Source organism: Atractosteus spatula (assembly GCF_055471065.1).
Source record: "Atractosteus spatula isolate fAtrSpa1 chromosome 10 unlocalized genomic scaffold, fAtrSpa1.hap1 SUPER_10_unloc_1, whole genome shotgun sequence".
NCBI classification, from domain to species: Eukaryota; Metazoa; Chordata; class Actinopteri; order Semionotiformes; family Lepisosteidae; genus Atractosteus; species Atractosteus spatula.
Window position 1 is genome coordinate 1,998,281 of NW_028296612.1, and position 9,497 is coordinate 2,007,777.

The 9,497-nt window shown below is 52.3% G+C and overlaps 1 protein-coding gene across 1 annotated transcript; it reads left to right on the forward strand.

Moving 5' to 3' along the window:
* The first annotated feature begins 2,222 nt into the window (after nucleotides 1–2,222).
* On the forward strand, nucleotides 2,223–8,805 carry LOC148813391 (uncharacterized). Its single transcript, XM_088908327.1, has 2 exons — nucleotides 2,223–3,260; nucleotides 5,781–8,805. Exons 1-2 carry the CDS (start codon nucleotides 2,870–2,872, stop codon nucleotides 6,839–6,841), a joined length of 1,452 nt encoding a protein of 483 aa, XP_088764453.1. The 5' UTR covers nucleotides 2,223–2,869; the 3' UTR covers nucleotides 6,842–8,805.
* Nucleotides 8,806–9,497: the final 692 nt, after the last annotated feature.

A 9,497-nucleotide genomic window follows, 5' to 3' on the forward strand; every position in this document is an offset into this window, starting at 1 on the left:
GTGTGTGTGTGTGTCCTGTGATGGACTGCTGTCCTGTCCAGGGTGTGTGTGTCCTGTGATGGACTGGTGTCCTGTCCAGGGTGTGTGTGTGTGTGTGTGTGTGTGTCCTGTGATGGACTGGTGTCCTGTTCAGGGTGTGTGAGTGTGTGTCCTGCGATGGACTGGTGTCCTGTCCAAGGTGTGTGAGTGTATGTGTGTGTCCTGTGATGGACTGGTGTCCTGTCCAGGGTGTGAGTGTGTGTGTCCTGTGATGGACTGGTGTCCTGTCCAGGGTGTGTGTGTGTGTGTGTGTGTGTGTGTGTGTGTGTGTGTTCTGTGATGGACGTGTCCTGTCCAGGGTGTGTGAGTGTGTGTGTGTCCTGTGATGGACTGGTGTCTTGTCCAAGGTGTGTGAGTGTATGTGTGTGTCCTGTGATGGACTGCTGTCCTGTCCAGGGTGTGTGAGTGTGTGTGTGTCCTGTGATGGACTGGTGTCCTGTCCAGGGTGTGTGTGTGTGTGTGTGTCCTGTGATGGACATGTCCTGTCCAGGGTGTGTGAGTGTGTGTGTGTCCTGTGATGGATTGGTGTCCTGTCCAGGGTGTGTGTGCCTCTGTGTGTTCTGTGATGGACTGGTGTCCCGTCCAGGGTGTATCCTGCCTTGTGCCTGTTGCTTGCTGGGATAGACTCCGGCTCTCCTGCGACCCTGAATTGGAAGAGGCAGTTAGGAAACGGAGGCGTGGATAAGTACTGTATTGTCTTTTGTAGACTCTGCTGCACCTACCTTGGGTTAATCCTGTCTTTGCAGGGGGGGTCCAGCTTCCTAGTCATACAGTCCAGGAGGGGAGGGGGAGCTGGCCTGCAGCCAAGCGGACTGAACCAGACTCGCTGAACGTGTTTTCAACTCTGTTCATTCTTCAGTTTTTTTTCCTATGACGGGTTGTTGTCAGGTGCGGGAGAGCCGGGGGAATTGGTCTCAAGCAGCCCAGAAGCACAGTTTAGCTCCGACCTGTCGAGCACAATGGTTTCCGTGCCGAAGAGCCCAGTTTTGAAACGGGTCGAGGTCGTTTTGTCAAACAAAGTTTTTGAAATGGAGACCTTTTCAGTCAGATCAGATACGTTGTTGGTTTTTTTTGTCCCCTTATTTTTAAGGCGAATTTGTTCTAATGGTCTCTCTGTTGCTCTGTTGTTGTTGTTGTTGTTGTCGTGGTTGAGAGATTATTCATTTGACATTTGTAAAAAAAAATTAAATAAATTCGGGCAATACCGATTTATGAGTCGAGATTCTAAACCGATTGCGTTAGTTTTGCACCTATTACATGAAGGCCGAAGTATATGATATATAAACAGTTTTGTCCGTTTAAGCTCGCGTCGTTTAATTGAGCTGAGTTTTTAACTCTTCGATGCTGTTAAAATGTCGATGTTAGCAAATGATTGGAAAATCTGTGTGCTGCTCTTTGTTGAGGTAGTTTTCGTAAATTATTGAACGGTGATGTGACATACGATTAGTGAAATTCTGCTCCATAGAAACGGTGATTTGCGCGTTTCACGATATGTAACCAAACTGTACATATATCTGTATTGAATGTGTTCACACTGTGATTTAGCCACGATCCTGAGAATTTATTACAGGGCTATTTCTAAAAGGTCAGAGTTCGTTGTTTTATGCTCCACATTTAATACAAACGTTTCTAAGACATTGTATATCTGCCGCTTCATGGTTTTAAAAATAATAAATTGTTTGTCATACAAATGCTGGTATTGTGTGCGTAAGTGAACCGCATTTAAAAGCTAATGTAACCCTTTTTCTACTGTCAGAAATGTGGTTAAATGTGGAACCGTCCGGTATAATACTTTTACTGAGCGTCAAAACATACAACCAGATGAGAAAAGGTATCCGAAAAGATGAAATGACAGAAGAAAATCCTAAATTAATACCCTGCTAGAGGGAATTACAAATCAGAACACAAATAATTTAAATTTTTACAAACAGGATTTTTTTTATTAGTGAACGATACACACCTGGTATTGCTAACAGATTAATTATAACCAAAATAGTCTGCTTCCATGTGACGTGTTGCAAAGTTTCACATCGTATCAAATTCCTTGAATTCACATCTCAGATGCTTGACGATAACGTTTTGCAAGCCCCATCAAAACAAAAACATGTCAACAAACAAACGTCACGGTTTATTTGCCAGCCCCACGGTTTAGAGAGTGTTAGTTTAACAGAATAAATCCCAGGAAAAACATGTTACTTCCCTACGAACAACGATAAAGACATATCTGCCGGGGGTTGTCCAAATTGATTTCCAGCTCGTATTTTCCGGACATTGTGTTCCAGAAGGATATATAATGAGGAATGAACCAGTTTTTTTTTTATTCCACAAGTCCCTTATGTGATTCATTTCCACACCAACCAAGAACAAATTAACTGTAAAATCTGGAGGGTCAGTACTTTTCCTTTTGTGCTTTTATGTCTTTGTTGTTCCATATATAGTACTGTGTACTGCTAGAAATGATGCACTAAGACTTGTTCTGTGCAAGTTGAAAAAAAAAGTAATCGAGAGAGAGAGAGCCCAAATCCAAATCTGACTGACTTGCATGCTTTTCTTGTTTAAATTAAATGTGATTAAACGAGGAACAATCCTCATTTTGGAGAAAGACGTTTCCCTTGTCAGCGTGTTCGCCTACGTCTGCCGTAGCAACAGTTACCAAGGACGCTCAGCCTGTGACGGAAGATCCGGTCAAGTGCGCCACTCGCTTCCTGTTTGGGGAGACACTTCCTGTTTCTTGTGCGCGTTCAATGCCGACGCTGGGTGGGCGCCTCCGGGGTCTGAAACCGCCTGAACCGTTTCTAAACCCGCCCGCAGCCGCGCCGGCCGAAGAAAGATGACGGACTGGCTGTTCCCTCTCGAAACCGAGCTGCAGTCCTTCATGGAGGTGCTGCTCAAGGCGATCGTGTACGAGGTGTCGGACGTTTTCCGCAGCAAGATGTCCGACTCCGAGGACGCGTTTCGGGCCAGGCTTCACAGGATTTCCCAGATCCTGGCCCGGCGGGCCGTGTTCAAGATAATAAAGTTTGTCGAGGGCACTTTCGGGACGGAGATTTTGCTGATGAAGCAGGAGGTCGAGACCCTGCGGTCGAAGCTGCAGTTCTGCGAGACGGGGGGAGATCGGGGACGGATAGAGGGATCTCCACGGATGTATCTCGGGTACACGCCTCCCTGTGAAGCCACTGGAGAAATCAAAGAAGAAATTCACGTCAAATGGGAGCTGGCGGGTAAGTGTAGCGCTTCGTGTGAGCCCCCTTGGCGTTTTAAAACCCCACCGTCGCTGTTTTGATCGGAGCGGAGGAGACGCAAGATCACGCACAACTCCCAATACGTGCCTGGAAACGGTTAGATGATGGTGGGTATAGGTGATGCCGTCTTCACTCGATCGTTTTCGAGACGAGGCCTGGCGAATCGAGTTCTGATGAGCTTAACTCCGTCGGTGACAGCCGGACACGGGACAGCGCCCGGCGCGGTGCTTTTTTCGAGAGATGATCGGCGGCTTGGTCCGCTGCAGGCGTGTGATCGTGGTGTTGCGGGTCGGCCTAAGACGGCGTAGACACACAGTGCATCTGATGTGTTGAGGCGGATCAATATGCATTTCAGGTACGTGCATGACGTGAAAAAGAGCCTGCACAGGGTGTCCATTCGTTATCAGTGGCGTCAGCCCCGTAACACGGCAAAACAGGGGCTGCGTCACATCTGCGACCACCCACAGTTCCTCAACAAGTAAAAATAAAGCGGATAATATCCTGTACCCTAAACAAAGTGGTATAAATCAAGCGCATCTAGCATGTTAACAAGCATATAACCGAACCTGCATCTTATATTATAGTGACTGACGTTGCTTTGAACGTTATCTGTAAATAATAATAATAATAATAATAATAATTGCTTACACTTATATAGCGCCTTTCTGGAGACTCCACTCAAAGCGCTTTACGGGTAATGGGGAATCCCACTACCGCCACCAAGTATACTGCTCGGCGGCTATGGTTTTTCAACAGATAAAAGGAAATGAAAAAAAATAATAGCGCTAACCCAAGCAAAAATGGGTAAAAACAACTGTCTGGCAACATAATTCGAATTGATCGCTTCGGTCAGGTAGTTCATACACAAGTGAAGGCGTTATTTGCCAATGTTTTGTGTCGTATGGTGATTTTACAGTGTAATACAGTGACAAAACAGGAGGCCTTCGCCCTGATGTTTTAAAATTTTAGAAAGTGTCGCCTTGCTTTCGAAGGTGAAGGACCCTTTATTGCCCGCTTTGTCCTGCCTATCAAGAGCTCGTAAACCTGTAAACCGCAATACAAAACCATATTGAACAACATCCCTCAGTCAGTACACTTCCAGCACACTCTCTCTCTTTCCTAGCGTTTATCCCGAGACATCGGGTAAAATTCGGCCAGGACGCCGGGGTGACACCCCTACTCTTTTCGAGAAACGCCCTGGGATTTTTAATGAGCACAGAGAGTCAGGACCTCAGTTTGACGTCTCATCCGAAGGACGGCGCCTGTTTACAGTCCAGTGTCCCCCGTCACTATACTGGGGCATCAGGACCCACACAGACCACAGGGTGAGCACCCCCTGCTGGCCCCACTAACACCTCTCCCAGCAGCAACCTTAGTTTTCCCCCAGGAGGTCTCCCCCTCCAGGTACTGACCAGGCTCACACCTGCTGAGCTCCAGTGGGTTGCTAGTTGTGAGTTGCAGGGTGATATGGCTGCTGGCCAGTACACTTCCAGCACTGTAAGATGGAAAAACCCAAAGATCCTGGCCTGCAGGCAGCCTTTTCGTTGTTCAACGATTTAATGACTTTAAGCAGCCGCTCTCTTAGTCTTTCTGCACCTGGAGAGAAAATGCTGGGTCGATCAGAGGGGACTTGATCGTATGGAATTTGTTCCTGAAGGAAGATGACACTGCTATTACTGAAGCCGGTGAGAGCTTGGCTTTGGTCTCTCATGGACATCTGCTTCCATCTAAAGGTGTTCCGTGTGGAACTGGAGCCCAGCAGGTGTGAGCCTGGCCAGTACCTGGAGGGGGAGACTCCTGGGAAAAACTAAGGTTGCTGCTGGAAGAGGTGTTAGTGGGGCCAGCAGGGGGCGCTCACCCTGTGGTCTGTGTGGGTCCTGATGCCCCAGTATAGTGACGGGGACACTGGACTGTAAAAAGGCACCGTCCATCGGATGAGACAAAACCGGGGTCCTGACTCTCTGTGGTCATTAACAATCCCAGGGTGTTTCTCGAAAAGAGTAGGGGTGTAACCCCAGCGTCCTGGCCAAATTTCCCATTGCCCCTCACCAATCATGGCCTCCTAATAACCCCCCTCTCTGAACTGGCTCCATCCCTCTGCTCTCCTCCCCACTGAGAGCTGCTGTGTGGGGAGCGTTCTGGCGCACTATGGCTGCCGTCGCATCATCCAGGTGGGGCTGCACATTGGTGGCGGCAGTGGGATTCCCCCTGACCTGTATCTGAGTGGAGTATCCAGAAAACCACGATATAAGTGAAAGGAATGAGCATTATTAAATCTTGTTGGACAGCTCGATATGCTTCCCACCTGTTAGTTCAGGAGTGTTTGTCTCTTTGGTCCCAGGTTTTAATTGTAAACGTCGTCGGTGTCGGTATTTGGACTGACGGAGTGCTGGAATGATTTTTCTCCGTTGTGTCGGTGTTACTTTCTACCGCGAGGTCCGTCCGAGCTCGGCGCAGCTCAGCTAGTAACCTTCTCGATCTCTTGTGCGGTCTGTTTAGGCACAGAAGGCGGCGCTCTCCCTGACGCTGGGGACGGGGCTCCTCTTGAACAGCAGCGCAGCGAGGAGGAGGAGGAGGAGGAGGGGTGGGGCTCCCGTCTGATGCAGGAGACGGAGCTCCTGTCTGCAGAGGGGAAAGAGACACCCGGGGAGCAGCAGCAGGCCGAGAGCAGGCCGAGGCTGGGGGGCCTGGGCTCCGCGCCCGCGGTGAAGGCGGAGCCCGAGACCGAGGACCCCGGGCTCCTCGCGTCCGATGACTTCCCGGAAACGTCCGACGGCTTCGATGGCGAGAGCACCGCGGACAGCTGTGACGGCCCGCCGTCTGGGCCCGCGCAAGAGTACGGGGAAGCCAAGCTGGAAGATCTGAACGTCGTCAGCGTCGCCGCCGCCGCCGAGGACCCCCCCTTGCCTGCATGCGACCGCCCCTTCGCCTGCAGCCACTGCGGCAAGAGCTTCAGCCGGGCCAGCACCCTGCGCACCCACCTGCGCATCCACACGGGCGAGCGGCCTTTCCGCTGCAGCCAGTGCCCGACCAGCTTCAGCCAGTCCAGCAGCCTGAAGAGCCACCTGCGCATCCACACGGGCGAGCGGCCCTTCGGCTGCGCCCAGTGCGGCAAGAGCTTCAACGACTCCAGCACCCTGCGCACCCACCAGCGCATCCACGCCGGGGAGAAGCCCTTCCGCTGCGCCCAGTGCGGCAAGAGCTTCAGCCAGTCCAGCACCCTGCGCACCCACCTGCGCATCCACACGGGCGAGCGGCCCTTCGCCTGCGGCCAGTGCGGGAAGAGCTTCGGCGACTCCAGCACCCTGCGCAAGCACCAGCGCATCCACACGGGCGAGAAGCCCTTCCGCTGCGCCCAGTGCGGCCGGAGCTTCTGCCAGTCGGGCAGCCTGCGCACCCACCTGCGCATCCACACGGGCGAGCGGCCCTTCGCCTGCGGGCGCTGCGGGAAGGGCTTCACCACCTCGAGCAGCCTGAAGAGCCACCACTGCGCCGGGGCCGCCCCCCAGCCGGGGCAGGGGGGAGAGGCCGAGCCGCCCGCCGTCGTCGTGATCGCCTAGGATCCTGGGAAGGGCCGGGGCTGCCGGGGGGGCGCTGCCATCTCTGTTCCAGAGAGCCGCCATCAAGGGGGAAGGGGAGGGGGACCCAGAGTTACCTGGTCGTCACGAGACGGCGACGATCACTTGAGCGTGTGGACAGGGTGTCATGAGCTACCGAGGAGCTGGCTGGAACTGGGGGGGGGGGGGCGTTAAGCGTTTGGCGACCGTGTCCGGGCGCTGCAGAACGAGCACTCCGCCTGACCGCCCACTGGGGCCCGGCCATCAGGGCACGTGACGATCCGCTCCTCGTGTGGACACAGCCGCGAGGACTCCCCCGCCCCTCCTTAGGTGAGAGCCAGTGAGAGCCGCGCCATCGACTCCACCGCTTGTGCCAGCGCCAGCTGCCCTATCGCCCTGCGGCTCCCAGCTGGCAGCCCCCCCCCCCCCGAAGCTCAGCAGGTGGGAGCCTGGTCAGTACCTGGAGGGGAGACCTCCTGGGGAAAACTAAGGTTGCTGCTGGGAGAGGTGTTAGTGGGGCCAGCAGGGGGCGCTCTCACCCTGCGGTCTGTGTGGGTGCTGATGCCCCAGTATAGTGACGGGGGATACTGGACTGTAAACAGGCGCCGTCCTTCGGATGAGACGTAAAACCGAGGTCCTGACTCTCTGTGGTCATTAACAATCCCAGGGCGTTTCTCGAAAAGAGTAGGGGTGTAACCCCGGCGTCCTGGACAAATTTACAATTGGCCCTTACCAATCATGGCCTCCTAATAACCCCCCTCTCTGAACTGGCTTCATCCCTCTGCTCTCCTCCCCACTGAGAGCTGGTGTGGGGGGAGCGTTCTGGCGCACTATGGCTGCCGTCGCATCACCCAGGTGGGGGCTGCACATTGGTGGCGGTAGTGGGATTCCCCCTGACCTGTCAAGCGCTTTGAGTGGAGTGTCCAGAACAGCGATTAAAAGGGTCAGCAATTACTAATGATACAAACCGACAGTCAGCTCGTGATAATGTAGGTGTTGCAGGACAGTTGTGCTGTCGTATGATTACCACACAAAGTACGCCACCTCGTAAGTATCAGATAACTCTGTGTTGGGTTTTTTTCCTTGATGGCAGCAATGCGTTTGATATTTTAACTTCATTTTCAACATTGTGTCCCAAAATCACAGAGACCCCTCCCCCCCTTGCAGAAGGCTGGAATTGTACAGACTTGTTTTAAAAAACATGGTTTTATTATATATATATATTGTGCTAAGTTAAAAGAGATGCTGTAATCCTGTACAGCACAGGAAGGCCCTACAAGTAAGTGGGTACCTGGAGTCTGGTGCCAAAATCGCAAGATTTGTTCTTAAACAAATGATGCACTACGGTTTTTACAAGACTGTTTGTCACCTTTTGGCATGCAGTCGTTGTGATACGGTGAAAAGGGATTTTGTTTTTAACTTGTTGTCTGCGCAGATCAGTACGCGCGAAACGCAAATATTGGACCCACGACACGAATCCACTACGGATTCCCGCCTCCTGGCTTTGGACTGAGATGTTCTCAGGTGAAACGACTTGGGGGTGGATTAAGAACCGCTGGGAACGTCTTCCGCCGTCGGAAGCGCCAACAGTGCGTCGGTATTAAAAGACTTATTCCTCCTGGAGGACAGTATTCGGTCCCAGCAACGGCATAGCTGTTGTGTGTTTTTAACCTGGGCGTCTGTGTTGGGTCTGTCCTAAACCTTGTTCTGTCTTCCTCGCATCGGAACAGGAAGACCATCTGTTGTGTCAAAAAACTCCTGGGCGTCAGATTAGCGCAGGAGCGAGTTTAAAATATTCTAATGCCGTGTATGTATTTTGGCGTATTTTCATGTGTTGTGTCCTAAATGCAATATTCCTGGGAACGGAAGGGAGTCAGCGCCGTTGGGCCTGCTTGAGAAAAACGCACAGAGACACGTGGCCCTCTCTCTGTCTCCTTGTTTCCCTAATAAAAAGTATTTCAGACGTGCACGGAACTGAGCTGTGACTTCCTGAATCTCTGGAATTTAGCTCCGCGGACAGGGATGCCGACTCGATTGTGTTCTCTAAGAAAAGGTAAGTAGATTGTCGTAAAACACTACCTTCTCAGAGGTGCAGGGGAGCTGAGAACACGGAGAGCTTATTTAATAGTACTTATTGAATTTACGGACGGGAGTTCCCCACTCCAGTGAGTCTTACAGCTCAGGGGTCCCCCAGTCCAGTGAGTCTTATAACTCAGGGGTCCCCCAGTCCAGTGAGTCTTATAGCCCAGGGGTCCCCCAGTCCAGTGAGTCTTATAACTCAGGGGTCCCCCAGTCCAGTGAGTCTTATAGCTCAGGGGTCCCCAGTCCAGTGAGTCTTATAACTCAGGGGTCCCCCAGTCCAGTGAGTCTCATAGCTCAGGGGTCCCCAGTCCAGTGAGTCTTATAACTCAGGGGTCCCCCAGTCCAGTGAGTCTTATAACTCAGGGGTCCCCAGTTCAGTGAGTCTCATAGCTCAGGGGACCCCCAGTCCAGTGAGTCTCATAGCTCAGGGGTCCCCAGTCCAGTGAGTCTCACAGCTCAGGGGTCCCCCAGTCCAGTGAGTCTTTTAGCTCAGGGGTCCCCAGTCCAGTGTGTCTTTTAGCTCAGGGGTCCCCCAGTCCAGTGAGTCTTACAGCTCAGGGGACCCCAGTCCAGTGAG